This window comes from Odontomachus brunneus, unplaced genomic scaffold, assembly GCF_010583005.1.
Source record: "Odontomachus brunneus isolate Ranch 3 - 2012 unplaced genomic scaffold, Obru_v1 Obru_scaffold_214, whole genome shotgun sequence".
Classification (NCBI taxonomy): domain Eukaryota; kingdom Metazoa; phylum Arthropoda; class Insecta; order Hymenoptera; family Formicidae; genus Odontomachus; species Odontomachus brunneus.
Window position 1 is genome coordinate 243,066 of NW_022639664.1, and position 24,273 is coordinate 267,338.

The following is a 24,273-nucleotide window of genomic DNA, read 5'->3' on the forward strand; positions in this document are numbered from 1 at the left end:
CGTTTTGTTCGATAACCTTTTGCCATATTTCAGTGAGCTTCATAATTCCTCGTTCATAGAAAGATCTATCTTTATCGACGAAAAATTGAACAAAGTGCTGATTTATAGCCTCATCTGAATTGAACGTTATACCACGCAAGGAGTTTTGAAGAGAGCGAAACAAGTGGAAGTCTGACGGCACAAGGTTAGGCGAGTATAGTGGGTGTGCACATCCCATCCAAGCTTCAATAATTTTTGACGGGTGATCAAACTTGCGTGTGGTCTCGTATTGTCGTGATGGAACACAACTTCTTTATGATTAACGAGATCTGGACGTTTCTGGATGATGGATTCGTTCAAACTGTCCAATTGCCGACAGTACACATTCGAATTGATTGTTTGGTTCCTTGGTAGGAGCTCAAAAAACACGACACCTTTAAAATCTCACCACACTGAGAGCATACTCTTCTTCTGATGAATGTTTGCTTTCGATGTCGTTTGAGGCAAATCATCACGTTGGGACTAAGACCATTTGCGCACCACTTTATTGTAAACAATCCACTTCTCATCACCAGTTATTAGTCGCTTAAAAAAAGGATCGTTTTCCTCACGTTTAATGAGCATATCGCAGATGTTTATACGCGCCTTCAAATAAACTTCTTTGAGTTCATGAGGAACCCAAATATCGAGCTTGCTTAGATATCCCAGCTTCTTCAGGTCGTGAACGTTTGAATGATGGATGTTCAATGTTTCTGCAATCTCTCGTGTCGTGTAACGTGGGTTTGACTCAATTAATACCTTTATTTTATTGTCATCAACCTCGATAGGCCTCCCTGACCGAGGAGCATCTTTGGGATCAAAATCACCAGCACGGAATTTCATGAACCATCGTTGGCACTAACGTTCTTGTATAGCATTGTCATTGTAAACTTTACGCAACTTTTCACAAGCTTGACGCGCGTTCTGCCCTTTACGGAAGTAAAACAGTAATATATGGCGAAAATACATAGTTTGGTCTTCCATCTTCAACTTGTTATAAAATCTCCAAAACTCAACCAAATCGCTTAATTTTTTTTTTAGAATGAAGCTAGAACTATCAGCTGTCAAATGATATAGCAATAACACAGATGCGAATGACTAGTACTTCCAAAAATAGACTAGCGCCATCTGTTGCAAAAATGTGTCATGACTTTTCCGACAACCCAATATATACAAGGTGTCTTAAATCTCCACGATGACCCTTTGTGAGAACGGATTGAGGTGAGCAAGAAAGTCCTGTGTCGTTTTGCGATATTCGCAATAATAGTCAAGATATTAATTAAAAATCATTGGTGAATGATTACGCGCAATATGGTAGATGAGCTGCAATGGCGCCGTCTGCCGTTGCATATTTATATATTGTTCGTGACTCGAGCCAAAACGTTGGAGAGTCGTCGCGATGAGAGCGCGAAATTATTACGTATTTTCCACATGGATGCGATTTTCCGCGGTGCGTGCCGGGCAAGTGGGAAGAATGCTGAATCGCGCTTTACGTTGTCATAGCAACAACGTCCAAACAATGGTTCCGCGAATCGACAGCTGGCACGCGCCGTGGAGTCTCGCATCTCGCGAGATATTTCCTTTTAAGGAAATTTCAGCACGCGACCAGCGATCGCTTTGCTCGCAACCAACCAACGAACGACAAAGACGAGTAGAAAAAAGGCTCGCTCCATGCGGCAGCTAGCCGCGGTTTGCAAAGAACTTTCTCGCGGCAATCGAATAACCATCGAGACGTCGTTAGAGAGTCGGAGCAATCCATCGCGTACGTAAGATTCGGTTATCTCATCGCGGAGTAATTAAGTTCGAAGTTCGACTTTTTTTTCTCAAATCGCTCGCTTGTCGTAAAGTAATTGTAGATGACAGACAGAATTCTCATCTCGATATCAGTCTGCTGTCGTATTCGTCTCAGAGCTTCACGATTAGCTAAATTTCAAGTCTCATATCTCTTGGTCGCCATACGTCGTCGGCGATCGCTTGCTTGCAAATCTTCGGATTGCTCCGTTCTCTCACCGGTTGCATCGAGCGACGGTAGGCTTTGGCCATTCAGTTTCGTCAATCGCTGTTCTTTCGCACTACAGAGGACGAAAGTCGGTCCGTCTTATAAATTTCAATTTGTTCGGGATTCGGCTCTGTTACCTCAAATTGCTTCTGGAATATTCTGTAGGAATATTCTCGAAGCATTCGAATAATAAGACCAAATGAGCTAGGAGACCGCATAACAACAGTGTCTCACGAGCGATGTGTTGTGCTGCTGAATCAAAACATGATTCGGCGAATCTCGGCGCGATTACGTGGAATCGGCAGCACACCACAATAACGCTACATCATCGTTTTTCAGAGCCGAGTCTCGACCATAATAAGATCTCGCTTAACTCTAGCGACGGTTTCGCGACATCGGAACCAATGAGATCGGCCAGCGTAGCCGACGCGACACTTATAAAACGATCGCGCAAGAAAGCGAGCGTTCAGATCACCAAGCCAGTATCCCGATCTCATAACGAAATTTGATTCCGCGACCTCATCTCAGCCTTAACGACTGCTTCCTCACGTGTCCGCTCGTTTCTCTCAAAGTCGATTTGTGTGTAAGAGCCACTCGCGTGGTTATTGTAATCCAACAATAAAAGTTGATATTACTGTGTTAAGTTTAACTATCGCACTTTCTTAAATTATCACAACCACAAGTCGGTCCTTGGTAATCAGCCCGTGTTCGCGAGCCCTGCGCTGGGTGTACCGGCGGAAGCGGAATTAACACCACCTCGAATTCCGCGTACACAATTTGTTTCGTGCTCGTGAGTGGGATTCTGCGAAGAATTCCTCGATTGCGCGGAGCGGCTATATCTGTGAATTGTGTAATCTTTGTCAGTGGTGTCCTGTGTCGAAGTTCCAGCGCGTCTCGATGATCGTTGTCGCGAAAGAGTCGGCGGTCACCGCGCAACAAGATATCCGTCGGCCAGGCATCCGTCAGATGCTTTCCAAGATTTCCGTCGCGATTGTGTGACCCGACAAGCGACTCTTTGAAGATTTTCGTCCTAACTCGCGATCGATTCGAGACTGTGTTGGTGTGGAACTCATTTACTGTGTAAAATAAATTTAGTTGTAACGCTATAACGAGTCAGTTCTTACACGACTTTGTCTCTCGTTCCTCACTTCACCGGGCCTCGTGCGAGGTCGATCCAGCGCTCTGATTTCCCTCCTCGAATTGGAGCGAATTCGCTACATATATTAAGTCAAACTGAACAAAAAAGTCCTTTACAATTTTGTAAATGATTACATAGATTTTTAGATATTAATTAAAGAAAATTTGATATATTGATATACAATCATGAATGTAAGAATTTTTTTTAATATTTAAAAATCTATGTGGTCATTTGCAAAATAGTGGAGGACTTTTTTGTTCTGTTTGACTTAATGTATAAGTATACAACGGCGGACGGCGCCACTGTAGCTCATTTACCATATCGCGCGTGATCATTTACCAATTATTTTTAATTAATATCTTGACTATTATTGCGAATATCGCAAAACGGCAAAGGACTTTCTTGCTCACCTCAATCCGTTTTACGTTCTCACATAGGGTCATCATGGAGGTCTGAGACACCCTGTATACATAATGAGAGAGAGGAAGAAGTATGAAAATCCCAGACAACACGTATGTCTAAAGGTCGCCTTAAAGACGTCTTAAGAAAGACATCTTTAAGACTTTACTAAAAGATGTCATAAAGACATCTTTCAGTAAAGTCTTAAAGACATCTTTTTAAAAACATCATTAAGATAATCTTTTTAAGACGTTATTGAATCTTTATGAAAAAGATGTTTTTACGATGCTTTTAAGATTTTTTGTAAACATACATTTTAAAATTATCTCTTCTAAACGTTTTGGAATATTCATATGCAGGGTGTCTCAAAATTGTAACACACCAACTCCATAGGGGCGTAGAGCTAAACGAGACGACCAGAAAATTCCTCTTCCATATAGTGATAACGCGTCTAGTTTGTTAATAACCGTGTAAAGTTTGACGTTTGTCACGCCTATCGCGGCCTATAGACGTTCCGCGGCGAGCTGTGTGCGTCGAGGCCAAGCGATAACGCGGCGCGTTTATCGTCGCCTCGCCTCGTGCCGACAGCGTTAAAGCGTCAAAACGTCATCGCGGCAGTCAGCGCGAACCGCGTTCCGCTCTGCCTCGACGCACATAGTTCGTCGGGGAGCGTCTATAAGCCGCGATGGGCGTGACAAACGTCAAACTTTATGCGATTATTAACAAACTAGACGCGTTATCACTAAATGGAAGAGGACTTTTCTGGTCGTCTCGCTTAGCTCTACGCCCCTATGGAGTTGGTGTGTTACAATTTTGAGACACCCTGCATATGAATATTCCAAAACGTTTAGAAGAGATAATTTTAAAATGTATGTTTACAAAAAATCTTAAAAGCATCGTTATTGTTACTAATAAACTAGACGCGTTATCGCAAAATGGAAGAGGACTTTTCTGATCCTCTCGCTTAGCTCTACGCCCCTATGGAGTTGGTGTGTTACAATTATCAGACAGCCTGTATATACAGGGTGTCTCAGAACAATCTACCAAGTTCTCGTGAGAACATAGAGCGTGTTAAAATAAACATAAAAGTCCTGTACCGTTTTGCGATATTCGTAATAATAACCGAAAAATTAGTTACGAAAGATTAAAGAAAAGCGTGTACTGAATGGTAGAGGACGGATCGCTTGAGTCACAGCGCAGCCCAGTGATACAGCGCGCGAATGTCGCGCGTGGCGATTGGAAGATAACGCACCACTGCCTATACTTCTAACGCTGTGCTCCTACGTCTTGCTGCACCACGCCGAGACGAGATTTTATGTTTATTTTAACCTCTACGAGAGTTTCGTAGATTATTCTGAGATACCCTGTATACAGGGTGTCCCGCGTAAGATATACGAAAAGAAAAATATAAGTAGAACACATAAAAGTGAACAAAAATTGTATAGGTCATTTTTCAAACAACCACGTAAAATTTCGAGATATTAATTAAAATATTTGGGCATATCAGAGCGCGGCGACACGACAGGCGGGACATACGACTCGCCGCGGCCGGCGAAAAAAAAGGACGATTGCTCGCGGGCCTATTTTATAGGCTAGAGAGGTGGACCGTTTGACATACCGAAATAAGTAGCTTCGTGTGTCCGTATACGTGTGCGTTCTTCCATTTTCTTTGCCGACCGCGGCGAGCCGTATGTCCCGCCTGCCGCGTCGCTGCGCTCTGATATGCCCAACTATTTTAATTAATATCTCGAAATTTTACGTGGTTGTTTGAAAAATGACCTATACAATTTTTGTTCACTTTTATCTGTTCTACTTCTATTTTTTTTTGTACGTCTTACGCGGGACACCATGTATACAGGATGTCTCAGAATAATCTACGAACAACGAGAAAAACGCGTTGCCGATTTTGTTACTCACCCCGACCTATTATAACTATATATTAGTTCTGGTACGGTACGAGTCAGACATCCTGTATATATACAGGGTATCCCGAACATCCATGGTGATAACGTAGAACGGATTGAGATGAGCAAGAAAGTTCTGTGCCGTTTTGCGATATTCGCAATAGTTTTTGAGAAATTAATTATTTTGTCTCAACAAATCAGCGTACAGAAAGCGGCAGCGGAAAGAAAGATGCCTTCAGCCGACGTGCTACCGTGACACTCGTGAAACTCGCCGCGTCCCTCCGCCCATAGCTACGAGACATAGCGAAGCGTGATACACTGACACATGTGCATGACATATCCGTGTGCCGAATCGACGCCAAATCGAAGCGTCGCCGCTTCGGTTGCATACGTGTACGTAGAGGTGACACAGCAAGCGGCGTGTAACATAAAATCATGTGCCCAAAGATAATTATCTTTCGTTTTCTCGACGTCGTGGTAGAAAAATGACAGCGCGCGATTACATTTAGAAGATTATTTTATAAGACAGCTCACATTAAAACCGTAATGTCTTCTTGTGATTAAAAAAAAATAGAAAGAAAGAAAGCGATAGAAACTGAAAGGATTTACAGAGAATCTAACTGTTCTCTATCGTAATTGTTTCTCTATCGTATCCTTTGCATCTATCGAATCTGCAAGAAATGAAATTTTTTTCTATCGTGCTTTATTAGGATGGTATTAAATCGTTGCTATGATAGAGTTCTTAGAGTCCTATTGTTTTGTTAGGATTTGTCATGAAAAAATCACTGAAAATCTGTCATAATTTGTGGTGTATTAAGGGGAGGTTCTAATCAAAATCGACCAAAAAAAAATTTTTTTTTGTTGCTTTATTTTCATTCTTTGGGTCTTGAAAATGTGTAGGCAAAAGGATATTTTCATATCTAATTTATTTTACGAGTTATAGAGTATTAAGCGAGAGAGTGCGTCGGCCGAAAAACAGGTATAAACGCGCGCTCGGAGCGGCTTCGAGGGAAGGCCATTTTTCACCGCCTAAGCGGTGTATCTACTACAGGTAGTAGATACACCGCTTGTGCCTGTCTCAACGAATTCCTGTACATTTCTGTCTATTGTGTGCTCGTATACCTGCGTACCCTCGGTCGGACGAGCGTTCTATTTACAGTAACGTATTTCAGTTGCGTTTCGAATGTGTGGCAAGTAACAGTGTTTCAAAAATGCCGAACACGCGAAAATCAGTGGGAACTCTTTATCCACATCGGCCTCGTAAGAAGAAATTCAATTATAATCCCGATAAAATGGAAGCAGAAACAGAATATGCTAGTACTTCAGCCAAAAAAATTAAAGACACGAGTTACGATGATATTAAAATTGATGTTGGCCATAATAACGTCATTATAAATTTTCTGACTGTTTTCAACTTTTTGTCTCAGTGTCTAAAATGTAAAAATTGTGACGGTGATGTAACGTTTTCTCGTACGTGTGAACGTGGACTTGGTTTTAATTTAGTAATCAAGTGCAAGTGTAAGGATCAACAACGCGTTTCTTCGAGCCCTTTAGTAAATAGTGCGTACGAAATAAATCGCCGTTTGATGTTTGTCATGCGGATTCTGGGACTTGGATTACGGTCGATAAACAGTTTTTGTTCCCTAATGGAACTGTCTTCAGGTTTTGCAAATGGTACGTACTATGCATTTATCACTAATCTGCTCGAGGCATCAAAGAGCACATTCGAAGCTATTCAACGTAAAGCGATTGCCGAAGAAAGACAGAAGAACGTGGAGGCGGGAAATGAAGAAACACATTTGAGCGTGTCAGGCGACGGTTCGTGGAAAAGACGTGGCTTTTCGTCGTTATTTGGAATTGCAACGCTGATCGGAAAATATACGCACAAAGTGTTGGATTTTATTGTAAAGTCGTCGTTCTGTCAAAGCTGCAGCAACTGGGCCAGCGAAAAAGGAACTGATGAATACGATATCTGGTATGATACTCATGAAGAACATTGCAGCATAACTCTCACAGGAAGTGCTAGTAAGATAGAGGTCGATTGTATGAAGGAAATGTTTTGTCGATCAGAATCGCTCGGCGTGAAATATGCTACATATATCGGCGACGGTGATACTAAAACTTTCCGAGCTCTCCTCGAATGTAATCCTTATAGCGACCTTATCGTTCAAAAGAAGGAATGTATAGGTCACGTCCAGAAGCGAATGGGCACAAGATTGCGCGAAGCCAAGAAAAAAAATAAAAGAATCGGAGGTAAAGGTGCAGGAAAGTTGATGGACAAATTGATAAAAGATTTGACTTTATATTATGGACTTGCCATCAGACGACACCCTGATTCGGCCGAAGAAATGAAAAAAGCTGTGTGGGCAACGTTCGATCATAAATGTTCCACGAATGAGAAACCGAAACATGATAACTGCCCGCCAGGTGAAAACAGTTGGTGTAAGTGGCGTGTTGCAGAAGCTAAGGGAGAAATCGCCGATTTCCACCACGAACCTGCCCTTCAAGCGTCTGTTCAAGAAGCAATTTGATCGGTGTATGAAGCTCTTTCAAGCGATGATTTGCTACAAAGATGCACCGGTGGAAACACGCAAAATGACAATGAAAGTTTTAACGCTTGTCTATGGAAACTGGCCCCCAAACACCTTCATTGTGGCGAACAAACGATCAGAATAGCAGCATATATAGCCTCCGGCATCTTTAATGAAGGCTATTCATCTATATTAAGAACCATGCAGACGTTAGGAATCGTCATCGGGACAAATAGCAGAAACTTCGCTGCGAAGACTGACGAAAAGCGCATCGAGTCAGGGGAGAAGAATCTGTCAGAGTTGGCAAAAAAGGCCAGGATTGAAAAAATCAGCTTCCAAGTGCAGCAAAACATGATCTTCGAGGATGAGGAAGGAACCCTATATGGTGCTGGAATAGCTGATTAGATGTAAGTGTCAAAAAACAAACATTACATACGATTTTTTCTTCGTCAAACTTTAAACGCGTTTTTCTCGAAACACCTTTTTTTTGCGCGCGAAGCACGATTCCGCTTCAACGACTGAACCGATTTCGATGTTTGACGGCTCAAATTAAAGCTTATTCAATTTAGGGGGCCTTCAGGAAGCGTTTTTTAAAAAAAAAAAATTTTTAAATATTTTTTTTAACGTTAAAGCAAAAAAAAGGAAAAACAGGTTTTTTTTTCAAATGGCCGCCATTTTTTTTTAAAAGGGTTTTTTAAAAATCGGAAATTCATAAGGCCCCCCCGAATTTCATCTAGTTTAAGAATATTTTTCGTTTTTTCGTTTCAGATCACTTAGCAGGGCTGTAGAGTGCTTCGCGCACATTCACTATCGCCGCGCACGGCTTTCTTCAGTGAGGGCTGGAGCCGCCATTTTTAATTATTTTTGCTCGAAAAAATTTTGTATCATTCTTCAAATATGTACTAATAAGTGCCACAAACAGTTTTTTCAAAAAAGATTTACGTTCGCTCAAAAAAATTTCTGAAATTTCTGAAATACGTTAATTTTCGGGCCTTTGGACTAGAACCTTCCCTTAACGATGGAAGAAACTCAATTTTCTTTATCATATAAAGGAAACCTATCGTTCTCGATTGTTTACGAACGATATTTGACTTGTACGTATAATTACGATAGAAGGCGTGCATCATAATCTATTGTCAAGTGGTTACGCCAAAAATGGGTATTTTTCTCTCGTCTTCTTATAAAAAGCGTAAGACGCTTTAGCTAAGTACAATTGTCAACAAAATTATTGTATAGGTAAATTTATGTCAAAATTTAGCACAATTTTAAATTGGCATAACTGTGAAATATTATGGTACAAAACTTTTTTTTTTAAGGGTTAAGTCTGTACTTTTTTTTAAGGAGCATTAGTTAGATTTTGAATTTGTTCTTTTCTGATGGTAACAGAATAAAAATGCATAGGTAACTTTCATATGTCGTACAACATCGCGAAAGAAAGTCGTGCACCTTTCCTTTTTATTTTTTTATTTGCAAGAAAACATCAATATTTTACGATGGTTATCATAAGATTTGTGAAAATAATTCATTCCACTCAGTAGAGTGTGTCAAATTAAGCGATTTAAAAAAAAATACATAGGTAACGTTGATATGTCGCAATTCCGCGAAGAAAAATCGAAAACAAATCCGTTTTCTTTTACATTTCAGGAGAAAGTCTATACGATAGTTATCATGAAATTTACGAAAAAAGTTTATTCCACCGTACGTCAAATTGTGTAATTTTTTTTTATAGACCTAACGCATCTTTACCTTCGAAATGACTACAGGAAGGGAAGAGAATAAATTCAAAATACGACAAATGCTTCTTAAAGTACAGATTTCATTCTTTAAAAGAAAAGAAAAAAGATTTCAAATACGATAATATTTCGCAGTATTATGCTTATTTAAAATTTTATTTATTGTGCTAAATTTCGACATAAATTTACCTATACGATAATTTTGTTGACGAATGTACTTAGCCAAAGTGTGTTACGCTTTTTGTAAGAAGACGATAGAAAAACACCTATTTTTGGCGTAACCACTTGACGATAAATTATGATGCACGCCTTCTATCGTAATTATACGTACAAGTCAAATATCGTTCGTAAACAATCGAGAACGATAGGTTTCCTTTATATGATAAAGAACTTTGAGTTTCTCCTATCGTTAAAACACCGCAAATTATGACAGATTTCCAGATTTTTTCATGATAAATTCCAACAAAATTATACGACAAGTCTCTAAGAATTCTATCGTAGTAACGATTTGATACCCTCCTAACAGAACACGATAGAAACGATTTCATTTCTTGTGGATTCGATACATGCAAAGGATAAGATACAGAAACAATTACGATAGAGAACAGTTAGGTTCTTTGCAAATCTTTTCAGTTTCTATCGCTTTCTTTTTTTCTATTTTTTTAAATCACAGGAACACATTACAGTTTTAATGTGAGTTGTCTTATAAAATAATCTTCTAAATGTAATCGCGCGCTGTCATTTTTCTACCACGATGTCGAGAAAACGAAAGATAATTATCTTTGGGCACACGATTTTATGTTACACGCTGCTTGCTATGTCATCTCTACATGCACGTATGCAACTGAAGCGGCGACACGCTTCGATTCGGCGTCGGTTCGGCACACGGATATGTCATGCATATGTGTCAGTGTATCACGCCTCGCTATGTTTCGTAGTTATAGGCAGAGGGACGCGGCGAGACGCGATTCGCGAGTGTCACGGTCGCACGTTGGCCGAAGACATCTTTTTTTCCGCTGCCGCTTTCTGTACGCTGATTTGTTGAGACAAAATAATTAATTTCTCAAAAACTATTGCAAATATCGCAAAACGGCACAGAACTTTCTTGCTCACCTCAATCTGTTCTACGTTCTCACTAAGGATTATCATAGAGGTTCGGGACACCCTGTATACGTTGCGAATGCGGATTGATGGACAACTTTCTTTGCGTATATACGTGTGTACGTATGAATATAAAATCTGAATCGGGAAGAATTGACCTTTTCGCGTATTATGAGATCTTAGGATTGATTGTACCGATTTTATTCAGACTGGTCGCTTCAAATCAAAAGCTTGAATTCGCATTATATAAGAAAAGTGCCGTTATATTTACGGTTTTAATTCCTGAAATATTTTAATCGAAAGATTGATTACACAAGAACTCCAGATAAAGTTAATAGTGTCTATTTTCATTTATTGTCAGTTAGACATTTTTTTATATACTTGGTGTCGTGATACTACCGTACCGCTTAATTGTTCATAAGAAAAGTAAGTTTATAGTTTGCCTTTATGGTTTGAGATGTATGTTAATTATAATACACATGGATCATATAATTTATTTTTTTCTCATAACAATTATTTACATGGTTATACACAAGATCGAAAATTATCGAGAACATTAGACTGAGAGTTTGAAAACACAGATGAAGTTATAACAACACAGATGAAGTTATAACAACGTAAAACTTTAGATTGTTGCATTATTTTACGCGATACCCTTATAGAAATATCATACTAAGAATCATTGATAATTACTTATTTTCAGTATTAAAAATACTCAATAATAAGTAATTATCAATGATTCTTAGTATGATATTTCTATAAGGGTAATGCACCAATCTTCTGTAAATAATAACTAAAAATCCATGTGGTTATTTGCAAAGCGATAGAGAGGTTTTTGTTTACAGTTTGACTTAATGTATAAGTATACGCCGACAGACGTCGTTACTATATCCTGGCGAAAATAAAACGCTTTGCAAACCGTTCGATGAGAGTTTCTTAAGAATTCTTAAGAGTTTATACGCTTTCAAACTTTGTATGATGCTTATTCAACGCTGTTGGATTTTGAGCGCTTCTAAAACGTTTATCAAATGCTGTATATAACATTTCGTGAAAGTTCTGCAATGCTGAAACAACGCTTTTCAAAGTACGCTCAGTAAACGCTGATATATCTTCGTGCAGAGAGTTTGCTGTTAGACTTTTCAAATGTTTAAGAAACGTTTTTCCCAACACCACAAGCGTTTTCTCTCCGTTCAGCAAACGCTCTTTCAATGCGGCGAATTGTAGGACGTTTACGCAAACGGCTTCGGAACGTGCAAGAAGCGCTTTCAGAAGAATTTTCTGAAGAAAGTTTATAGACCAAATATAAGACGTTTATATCAATTGAAGAAGTAGTGTAGTGTCTAAAGCAACAGACTCAATTCAGAGGTGCCAGTCGGTCCAAGTTCGAATCCCTTTAGTGCAAGTGAGAATTTTCATATGTGATGTAACATTGGAATCAAGCAACCTTAAATTTTAGTAAAATTAGTAAAATCAGCAAACACTATAATATTTAAGAATAGTTCCTAAATATAAGAATATGAATAGTTTCTGTATATAAAAAAAGCTATCTGAAATATTTCCAATATATTTTTGAAACTTTTAAGTAATATTTCAGATACATACAGTAGCGCTCAAAAGTCTTTTGACAAATAGTGTTTTGTAAAGTATTTTATTAATAATAATAATAATATATGTATTAACCTTTATAATATAAACTTTGCACATAATATTACATGTTAACAACAAAATTAACTCTTATCAATTACTAAACGAATATAACATAAACAAAACTTTACTTTATCATGGTTCATAAGTGATTTGACATGTTAGTTTTTAATGACTATGTAGTAATATGTTTTTAAATAAAGTGACAAACATTTGTTAAACACATTGTTACGATATCAGTGAACACTAATATTTAGTTGCATATCCTTTTGCCGATAACACAGTTTCACATCTTCTAGGCATAGACTCGATAAGTTTTATTATACTGTTTTGGGGAATTTTCGTCCACTCATTTTGCAAAGTGCAGAAAAAATCGTCCTGATTAGAGTAATTCTGTGTTCTAACACGTCTGTCTAATTCTTCCCATAAATGTTCAATCGGATTCAAATCAGGACTTTGACTAGGCCACTTCAAAATATTGATCTTTTTCTTTAAAAAATACTTTTCGATTAGTTTAGATCGGTGTTTCAGGTCGTTATCCTGCTGGAATATCCATTTTTGTGGCATATGTTTCTTGGCATAAGGTAATATTTGTTTTTCTAAGATATCCTGATAAATGAATCGATCCATTGTATCTTCTACACGGAATAAGGGACCGGTGCCCTTAGCGGAGAAACATCCCCAAACCATGACATGTCCCCCACCATGTTTTACAGTAGGTACTTGATACCGTGGGTTATTTCTTTCATTTTTGGGCCGACGAATATATTTTATGCCATTAGAAGATACCAGGTTGAATTTACTTTCATCGCTCCATAACACTTTAGACCAATCTTTAACTGTCCAGTTACGATGCGTATTTGCAAACTCAATCCTAGCCTTCCTATTTCGCACACTGATGAAAGGTTTCTTGCTAGGACGGCGACCTAGTAAACCGTGGTCCTTAAGTCGACGTTTTACAGTTGAAACATGAATATTGATTCCATGATCTTGTTGTAATTCACGAGTAATGTACTGCGCAGATTTGCGCGAATCAGCGACTGATATCATTTTGATAATTCTGTCGACTCTTACAGATGTTTTCCGAGGCCGTCCTTGACGAGGCTTATTATTTACATGACCTTGAACTTGTTGTCGATGATTCCAGACACTCACTAACTGCCGAGATATACCAAAACAACGGGCAACTTCTGATTGACAGCGTCCCTCTTTCAAAGCATGTATTACAGCCTCCTTAAAGTCAATAGAATATTCTTTTCGTTGCCTTTTGGCCATAACTAACTTATACTATCTAAAACAAGTATAAAATAGACACGTATATGTTTAAGAAGTAATTACTTGCAGTAAATAAATGTGTAAAAAGACTTTTGATCTATCAATCACAAATATTATTTGTAAATAAAGTATTTCTTACTTAAATCTGAAGATGAATCCGAGTTATAACGAAAAGTACGTCCGTATTATACAAAGATCAACGAATAACTGAACCGATAATAGCACTGTTGGAAAATTAAATCAGGAAAACTGACTGTCAAAAGACTTTTGAGCGCTACTGTATTAGATAGTACATTATATCGGACATTTGTACCTGAGAGATATCTCTAAAATATTTCTTTAAAAGATATGTCTAGAATATTTCTTTTAAATGTTTTATATTTTACTGAAAACTTTTTGAAATCTTTCTGAAATATGTCGGTGCTGTATAGCAAAAGTAAATGCCATGCAAACGCCATGCAAACGCCTGCAAAGTCTCAAAAATGCTGTACCCAAACACCTTTCAAACGCTGTCGTGTTACTATTTTCGCTCTACTCTGTACTGACATTTTCTAAACTCTCAACGAAGTTCTATAAATTCTCTTACGTAAACGCTAAACAAATGTTCATGAAACTTTTTATTTTCGTTAAGGACGTCTTTCAAACGCTATAGTGTTGCAATTTCCGCTCTACGAACTTTGTACTGACAATTTTTAAACTCTCAACGAAGTTCTGCAAATGCTTTACGTAAACGCTAAACAAACGTTTATGAAACTTCTTATTTTCGTCAGGATAATTCGTCTACCATATCGAGCATCATTTATCAATCTTCTTTAATATCTTAGCAGTTATTGTGAATATCGCAAAATGGTATAGGACTTTTGTGTTTATTTCAATCCGCTCTACGCTTCCACGACAGATTGTGAAATTGAGTTGGGACATTGTATATATAAAGTAATTTATAGGTATAGCTTCCGGAATGGAGCCGTGTCTTGAATCAGCGATGTGCCGACGTTTCGCAAACGTTGCAGTTTGCATCATTAGGGCTGAGAACTCTGATACTGAGCTCCCTTGGGTAAAGGTTGTCCTTATATGCCTCCCTACCCCTTGTGTAGATGGCGCTGGGGGTAGGGGACGTAGCTTGAATCCAGCCAATCAGCGCATTTTAATTGATTAGCTGGTCAATTAAAAAACCGGGAGGACAGTGTGTGTGGCAAATAGAGTTTACTTGCATACCTTTGTCTCGGTTGAGATTGTTGGGATGTTTTAAAATTTCTAGACCTTCGCGATGTTTTCTTGCAAAATAGCTCTGTGATGGAGCCAGTCTGGTGGCCTTGTCATATTGTACGGAGTGTCCAGTCTCCATCCAGTGTTCAGCTAGGGCTAATTGAGCAAAGTGGCCGTATTTAGTATATCGCTGGTGTTCTTTGATTCGCGTACTGATTTTCCTCCCGGTTTCCCCTATATAAACTTTACCACAAGAGCAAGGGATCTTATATACACCTAAAGTCTCCAGGCATGATTTATGATTCTTCGGATTTGGGAGTAAATGGGAAATCTTTCTATGGGATTTGAAGATTATTTTGATATCGTGTTTCCCAGAATCCTGCTGATAGGTTCTGTTATGCCCTGGAGAAATGGAAGGACAGCCGTCTTTTTTTTATCTCTCTCTTTATCTAGTGTATCAGCGTTTTTAGGACTGCGCATTCTGTTCTTCAGGTTTTGTATTGTTTGCGAGATGTTTTTGCTGTTGTATCCATTTTTGGTTAAGGCTGTACTGAGGTGTTCTAATTCTCCATACAGAGAAGATGATTCTGAAATTGTGAGTGCTCTGTAAACCAATGAACTTATGACAGAATTCTTTTGCAAGGGATGATGATGAGAGGTTGCATGCAGATAGCGGTCCGTATGTGTTGGTTTCCGGTAGACCTGGTAACCTAAGATACCATCTTGGTTCCTTTGGACTAGCACATCCAGAAAGGGAATTTGATTATTTTGTTCCACTTCTATTGTGAACTGAATACTGGGATGCTGTGAATTGAGAAAACCGAGAAACTGAGAAAGAGTTTCTTTACCATGATTTCAAATCACAAAGATATCGTCAACATACTGAAACTATGTGGATGGTTTCAGTGGTGCGTTCTTCAGAACTTCATTTTCAAAATGTTCCATAAAGATGTTTGCAATGATAGGAGATATAGGCGATTCCATTGCCGCTCCAGAGGTTTGTTCGAAGAACTCTCCTTGGAATTGAAAATTTTTTAATTGACCAGCTGATCAATTAAAATGAGCTGATTGGCTGGATTCAAACTACGTCCCCTACCCCCAGCACCATCTACACAAGGGGTAGGGAGGCATATAAGGACAACCTTTATCCAAGGGAGCTCAGTATCAGAGTTCTCAGCCCTGATGATGCAAATTGCAACGTTTGCGAAACGTTGGCACATCGCTGATTCAAGACACGGCTCCATTCCAGAAGCTATACCTATAAATTGTATTAATGGCCGTGAAAGCCTCAAATCTAGTCTTAAAGTAATCTTAAACAAATTGTATTTAATATATCTTAAATTAGAACATAAGTTGTTTTACAGATGCTATAAAGATATCTTTCCGACAGTTGTTTAACCCTTTCAAACTCGACTTTTTGGAAAATATTCATCGATCAAATTTTTTATTGTACTGAAATAGATTGGTGTTATAGGTGCTAAAAATAATCGTTACAACTTTCTATCTACTTGAATCTATCTCTGGAAACAAAAATCACCCCTCACCATGATTAAAATGGTCGTTTTTGGATTTTTATTGTTCTGGACGAAGTCTTTTTGATAGAATATTATATAAAAAATATAAATAATGTTTTTTAAAAAAAAATTTGTGGGTTCTCATCCCAAAACCGTGACAGTATCACGCATTCAGTACCGTAAGAGGCGACGGGACTCACGCTAAAAAAGTTCGAAACCGTGATAGTATCACGTGCTGAATACATTTTTTAGTTTTTCTTGTGACATGATGTTATAGTGGATAAACCTCAAACATGGAGTGTACAAGGTGCGGTGCCAAAATCCGGACAAATTATACATTTTTTCCAAACATATTTTTTATTGCAAAAACGAAAAGGTTTACAAAATTTTTTGAACCACATTGTTTGTAAAGCCATAAAGAACATATTTACTCAATATATTCCCCGCTTGCTTGAATGACCGCCTCCATTCTCGGTCTGAAGCGTGCGCAGACGCACTTTAATGTGTCACGGTCCATATCGGTGAATGCCGCTTCAATAGCGGCTCTCAATGATGCGACGTTTGGATGTCTTGTTCGTGACCCTTTCAACTACGCTCCATACATAGAAGCCCAAAAGATTCAAATCTGGGCTGTTAAGGAACACAAAAGCAGGTTGCAGCGTTCAACTCGCTTTGTCCTGGCGGTTTCGGAAAGCATCTCTCTCACTTTAATTGTGTAAGACTTGTAGCGAAGGTCCTCCTCGACGATTCGACGCATAGTTTTTTCGCTCACACCAACAACCGACGACAATTTTCGGATCGACTGACCTGGATCCTCAAAAATCAGCTCCTGAGCCCGTTGAATGATGTCGGGCGTCCTGACAACGCGCTCCTTCGAGTGGGTTTTCCTCGCCGGTGTTGCAAAACCTTCGTTGGACTTTTCCGACTCCTTGTACTTTGCGATGACATCATACACAGTCGATCTCGAGTACTCGAAAAACCGAATGATTTCTGTCGCCGAGCGCCCAGCGCGAACATTTTCGATAATTGCGGCTCTTCGGTTATACTCCGCGCTTGGTTTCAACATTGCAACTGTTTCGAGGTTATGATGGTTTACATGCGTCAAGCTATTTGAAAGCTAATCGCGACATCTACCAGTGGTATAGAACGGCGAGAATTTCAAATTGAATTTTGTCCGGATTTTGGCGCCCCACCCTGTATATTATGTGTTTCTGATTTGCCTATACGACGGAACATATAGGAGTATGAATTATGTTCGCAAAGTAGAAGAATTACTCTTGCATATGGCGAAACAAGCAAGCAATTTTTCACGGAGTTATCGACTTCTAAATAAATTCTTGGGAATTAACGTTCCCAGTAGAACTGAAAGAGTTAAGATGTTTTTAAACGTTTTTAAGGTGTTAATAATATTGTGCGGGTATACTCTAAAGTGCTTCTGAAGTATTTTTTTTATAAATCCAATTTCGGAAAATTATAAATTTTTTAAATATATTATACGACAAACGATTTCTCCTAAAAAAATAATAAAAGACAAATATTCAAAATAAATTGTTATCTAATTCAATGGTTTGGGCATTTAATTAACGCATACAATGAACTCCCGTGAATTTTTTCAGAATATTCTAAGTACATTAATGGCGCCATGTAATAGACCCATGAGTCCGGTTTATATTGACGGAAAATAACAGTCCGTTTCAGGAATTCATTTTTGGCATCAAATTTTATTGAATTTAGGATAAAGTTATTTTTGTAACAAAGTTATTTTTGTTACTTTGGTAACAAATTAAATAGTCGATGACGTAGATTATGTACGAAATATTAATAAATCGATGTTATAGTGTATTCTTATGAAAAATATGGAAATTTTTAGATAATTACGAGTGAGACCGGAAACTTTTCAAATATAAAAAGAATTCTCTTCATCATATTGGAACTTTTGATTCTTATTTTAAAAATTGTCTACTATATCTGCGAAGGAACGTACAGATTGTTTGTCCCAAGACAAAAAAAGAATGTGTCTGGCGAAATCGTTTTGGTAAGTATCATTTTTGCAATACATGCGTTGTTTCATCATAAACTTAACTCTCTTATACAGGAAATGTTATATTAAAAATACATAGTTAATAAAAAGTCAATAAATCTACTTATTTAAACTCGTTGATATGTATTATAACTATAATTATAGCTATGATAATGTAACTATAATTATAGCATATCTATAGCAGACTCATAATTCAGTATAAACCTATATAAAAACAAAATTGTGCATTAAAAAAATTTAGATATGAAAAATTAGCTAAGATGGCTAAATAACTAACAAACACTGAAATATAATTTCAATATACTCGAATGATATCATATGCTCGAATGATATCTGAGTTATATATTTAGTTATTATTTGATTTCATACGGAAAAAGACTGATGTTAAAAGAATAAAAAAATTATTTTAATTCTATTTTCTTACCGCTCATATTATTTTGTAACAACTGGAACAAGTGATAATCTGATGGGGCAATTAGAATAGAGGGGCAATACGGATGTAATGGGATATCTCAGTTCTCTGAATCTGCATTACATTTACACAGCACACTTTATCCTGAGGATATTCTAAATAGATTATGTTGTAACGATCCGTCAAATTTAACAACCGGTAAAAGTAATGTAAACACCGCCGTATCGCTACAAACAAAAAGTATAAACAAAGCGTCAAACAACCGCGAACAAACAAAGTGAATCGTACAAGATTCGCATATAAGAGCCTTCGCGAAAACCTAGACGCAGTTTAACGAGGCGCCGAGCTGACAAGAGCTAGACTCCGACAGCAAAGGAACCTCTAAAACATGTTATCCGATGTAGATCTGCAGACTATCTCGATACCGCTTCCTAACCATTTCCATCGACTGAGTGGATACGCGACGTCGACACCATCCTAACCGTTTCGACGACTGAGTGGATACGCGCTGTCGACACCATCTTGACCGATCCGTCGACTGAGTGGATATGCGACGTCGACATCATCCTGATCGTTCTGTTGACCGAGTGGATATGCGATGTCGACAACGCATCCTGGACAATCCCCAGTCCGTAAAGAACCGACTAGCACCGATCCGTCGTGGAGACGCCTGCATGGGATCTCAACTCCGTTTATTAAATCTCGGCATCAGAGCATACTCGATCGAGATTCCGCCGTCGTTGAGTCGCATCCGCGCGATCTCAACTCCGCTTATTAAATCTCGGCATCGCAGAGCGATCGAGATTCCGCCGTCGTTGAGCCGCATCCGAGCGAACTCAATTCGGTTTACCGATTTCTTGTTCGCAACAACGCAACAGAAACCACTCTATCGTAGAATACACGAATACGCTACCGCGACTTCGCGTCTTGAACGACTCCCGGCTAGCAACTCTCGCGAGTCAAACCGCGCCGACAACATTAAGGATTGTCTACAATTGCACCACAGCGATTTAAAACCTCACCGGAACCGATATTTAAATTACACAATGTAAAGATCTCGCCAAACATGCGAGGAAAACGACGCAACAAATCACCGACCGCGTCTCGCGGATCGCTTACGGTCCTTCGCTATTGCGAACTGTCATCTAACATATACACGAACTCTGAGATACAGCAATAAAAAAAAACTGCGTCTAGGTTTTCGCGACGGCTTTTATACGCGAATCTTGTACGATTCACTTTGTTTGTTCGCGGTTGTTTGACGCTTTGTTTATACTTTTTGTTTGTAGCGATACGGCGGTGTTTACATTACTTTTACCGGTTGTTAAATTTGACGGATCGTTACAACATAATCTATTATATTTAGAATATCCTCAGGATAAAGTGTGCTGTAAAAATGTAATGCAGATTCAGAGAACTGAGATACAGCGTCTGAGCAAAAACGACCAAACACCAACGGCGTCGAAGACGACTGTATATAAGATTGTAAATAGAGTTTAGAATAGATCTTATTTATTACCACCTACATCGCTGTTTCACAAATTATTAAACCTACCACGAACCTGGACCGAACCGAGGAATATCTCGTAACGAACGCAAGAGCGTTACAATGTTATAGATTTCTAAATATAAGCTTACGGATGTCCCAGTAAATAGCGTCTGGAATATTTTAATAAGATATTATAAGATATCCTATTGAAAATTTACAACATTTTATATACTACACTTTATCTTGAGGATATTCAAGATTATTTCATTTTTCCAAATGCGATATTCCACAAATATTTAAGACATTCTAGTATATCTTAATAAAATCCGGGATATTCCAATAGAATATCGTGAGATATCTTATTATAATTCTTATTACAAACTCATGATATCTGTTTATTGTCACGTCACAAATAAAAACGTAACCGATTTAAACTGGTACGCGCGATATGTCACGAATGAAACAAGATGAAATTCGAATGCTCAAGGAACGTAACTGTATTTAAAAAACAAGAATCCCGGGTGAACACACTCGCGATACGCGAAGAAGAAGATCGGTGAATGCTCAGAAGGCCAAACAGAAAATAAGGAACTGGTTGACAAGGTGGCGGTGAATAAGTCCTGCATGAAGGCAGGAAAGCGTCGACGAAGGAGGCGGCAGGCAATCACACAGGAAATCAGGAATTTTTTAATGAAGAAGGCGGCAGGCAGCCGCGCAGGAAAGCAGAAACTCGTTGACGAAGGAAGCGGCGGACAGCCGCGCAGGAAAACAGGAGCGCGTCAACAAAGGTTGGCGACGGAAGTCGCGCAGGAGCTCGTCGACGGGGAGGCGGCGAGCAGCCGCGCCGGAACCAGGAGCTCGTCGACGGGAAGGCGGTGGGCAGCAGCGCAGGAAACAGGAGCACGTCGACGAAGGTTGGCGGCGATAATCGCGCAGGAACTAGGAGCTCGTCGACGGGGAGGCGGCGGGCAGTCGCACAGGAAACAAGAGCGCGTCGACGAAGGTTGGCGGCGATGATCGCGCAGGAACCAGGAGCTCGTCGACGGGGAGGCGGCGGGCAGTCGCACAGGAAACAAGAGCGCGTCGACGAAGGTTGGCGGCGATGACAATGCAGGAACTAGAAGCTCGTCGACGGGAAGGCGATGAGCAGCAGCGCAGGAAACAGGAGCGCGTCGACGAAGGTTGGCGGCGATGATCGCGCAGGAACCAGGAGCTCGTCGACGGGGAGGCGGCGGGCAGTCGCACAGGAAACAAGAGCGCGTCGATGAAGGTTGGCGGCGATGATCGCGCAGGAACCAGGAGCTCGTCGACGGGGAGGCGGCGGGCAGTCGCACAGGAAACAAGAGCGCGTCGATGAAGGTTGGCGGCGATGACCATGCAGGAACCAGAAGCTCGTCGACGGGAAGGCGGCGGGCAGCCGCGCAGGAAACAGGAGAGCGTCGACGAAGGTTGGCGGTGATGACCGCTCAGGAGCTCGTCGACGGGTCTGAAAAGAAGTAAAATGCTTCTCATTTCCGAGAAACTCTAGCGTACGAGCCGTAAGGCTGCAATCAATCGCACAACACTTCACTTCGAGGAAAAAACTCAGACTGATTCTCGCTTGCGTAGAACAAAAAACAAGTTTGCAATGTTTGGTTGCCTAGCTGCGTGAACTCGTGAGTAGACTCATTACAGGCGCCTGACGATAGCCGATGCTCAGTTTCGAGAAATTTCCAGCTTGTTACCAAGCCGAGATCGGTCCATTTATCAACAATATCCAATTATTCTATTGCATTCTTTGGCTTTGTATAGAATATTCTGATTTTTAAAATTTTCGATAAAGATAAGCATAAATTTTCTCATAATTATTATGAATTGCTTCATACTTTGTGTTTTCAATTTATTGTTTACTAATTTATCAATAACGTTTACTTAAGAGTCCACAAGTAATCATAGTACCACTGATTCACTAATATGCATTATGTTGATATCTGTCGTACAACATTGATAACAATCTTTCGATTGTTGTCACGTTTTAACATTTACTAGCAAGTATTCCATTACTTTCTGTGTTTGTATTTTGTATAAAATGTCTTTTATACGAGAATATATTATTATATATTATATTAGTATAACATATTTAATTAATTATAATATATTATTAAATAATATATTATAATATATTAGTATATAATCTAGAAAAATATTGTTAATACTCAATGGCATTACCATTCCCTGTTCAATTTTTATTATGAAAATTTTCTTTATAATGAAAATTTATTTTTCTGTTTTAACATAATTTTCTCTCTCTTCTTAACCAGGGAGTGGACGCGTATCGGTCATTTTCCCCGTACTTTTTCGTTTTCTACTTATATCATCTAATCTATTGACATTATTGTATTTTCGCTTTTACGTAAATTTTCTTTGATGTTTTCTTGTATAGCATGCAAAAGTATACGGCGTAGACGCGCTTATTTCTATATGAAATTTGATACGTTTTTGCAGTTGGTCTAAAAGACCATAACGCGTCTACTAACGTTAGTCTTTTATCTCTGCCGTGTCAGCGTCGCTCGATGTGCCGCCGAACGTCTATTATCTTTCTGACATCATAGTTAGACGGACGGTTCTCTCTATTTTTGTTAAATCAATAAAATTTTCAACAGCACGCGTAATTGGAGTATATATTCTTGATTCAATAGCGATATTATTAAATTTAATACTTGAATTATTGAAATAATATATAATATAAGGTGTAGTAAAAAGAAATCCATTATTTTTGCATGAAATTGAAGGCTTTATTTTGCATAGTTAGAATGATCCGATTTAGGTCAAATATGCACCGTTTTGTTCGATAACTTGTTGCCATTTTGAAAGTAATTTCGTTATGCCTCTCTTATAGAAACCCTTGTCCCTATTGGCAAAAAACTGGGACAGTCGATTTTCACAAGCTTCTCTTGAGGCGAATTTTTCACCAGCAAAATCATTCGCCATAGACAGGAACAGGTGGTAATCATTTGGTGCCAGGTCCGGACTATAAGGTGGATGCATAAGAACCTCCCAACCAAGCTCCCAACGGAGCTTCTGGCGAGTCACTATCTGTGTGTGGCCTGGCGTTGTCCTGATGGAACACAATTCCTCTCCTATTGGCCAAAGCTGGCCGCTTCTGGGCGATTGATTCCTTCAGACGGTCCAATTGTTGACAGTACAGGTCCGAATTAAGAGTTTGGCCGTAGAGAAGCAGCTCATAGTGGATGATTCCCTGCCAATCCCACCAAACCCACAGCAAAGCCTTCCTGACCGTCAATCCTGGCTTGGCCACCGTTTGCGCCGGCTCACCGCGTTTCGACCACGACCGTTTTCGCTTGTCGTAAGTGACCCACTTTTCATCACCAGTCACCATCCGCTGCAGAAATGGGTCGATTTTGTTGAGATTCAGCAGCGATTCGCAGATGGAAATTCGGTCCATGAGATTTTTTTGTGTTTACTCGTGTGGCATCCATACATCGAGCTTCTTTTTGTATCCAGCTTTATTCAAGTGGTTCCAAACGTTTTTTTGTGTAATGTTTAGTTCCTGGGCAATCGAAACAGTGCTTACATGACGGTCGGACTCGACGATTTCTATTATTTTATCGACATTTTTGACAATTGGCCTTCCAGATCGTGGTGCATCTTTGACATCAAAATTGCCGGAACGGAATCGACGAAACCAAAATTGCGCGTGATTGGCTGTTACACTATCAAGACCATAAACACTATTCACATTTTCAGCCGCCTGGCTTGCGTTTTCGCTTTTATCGAAGAAAAACTGTAAAATATGTAACGTATTTTCTCTTTGCTGGTGTCCATCTTTGACGCGCGCTCAAACAATACTGAGTCAAACAATCACAAAA

General features: G+C 39.2%; 1 protein-coding gene across 3 annotated transcripts in view; it reads left to right on the forward strand.

Moving 5' to 3' along the window:
* Positions 1-24,273, forward strand: part of LOC116852314 (short-chain dehydrogenase/reductase family 16C member 6-like) — a 194,878-nt gene that overhangs the window by 71,438 nt on the left and 99,167 nt on the right. For 2 of the 3 annotated variants that reach the window (XM_032832523.1, XM_032832524.1), the window contains one exon: positions 18,333-18,497. The exons of the other annotated variant lie outside the window; for it this stretch is intronic. In XM_032832523.1, coding sequence (XP_032688414.1) covers positions 18,333-18,497 — 165 coding nt within the window. The remainder of the gene's footprint in view (positions 1-18,332; positions 18,498-24,273) is intronic. 3 annotated transcript variants of the gene reach the window in all.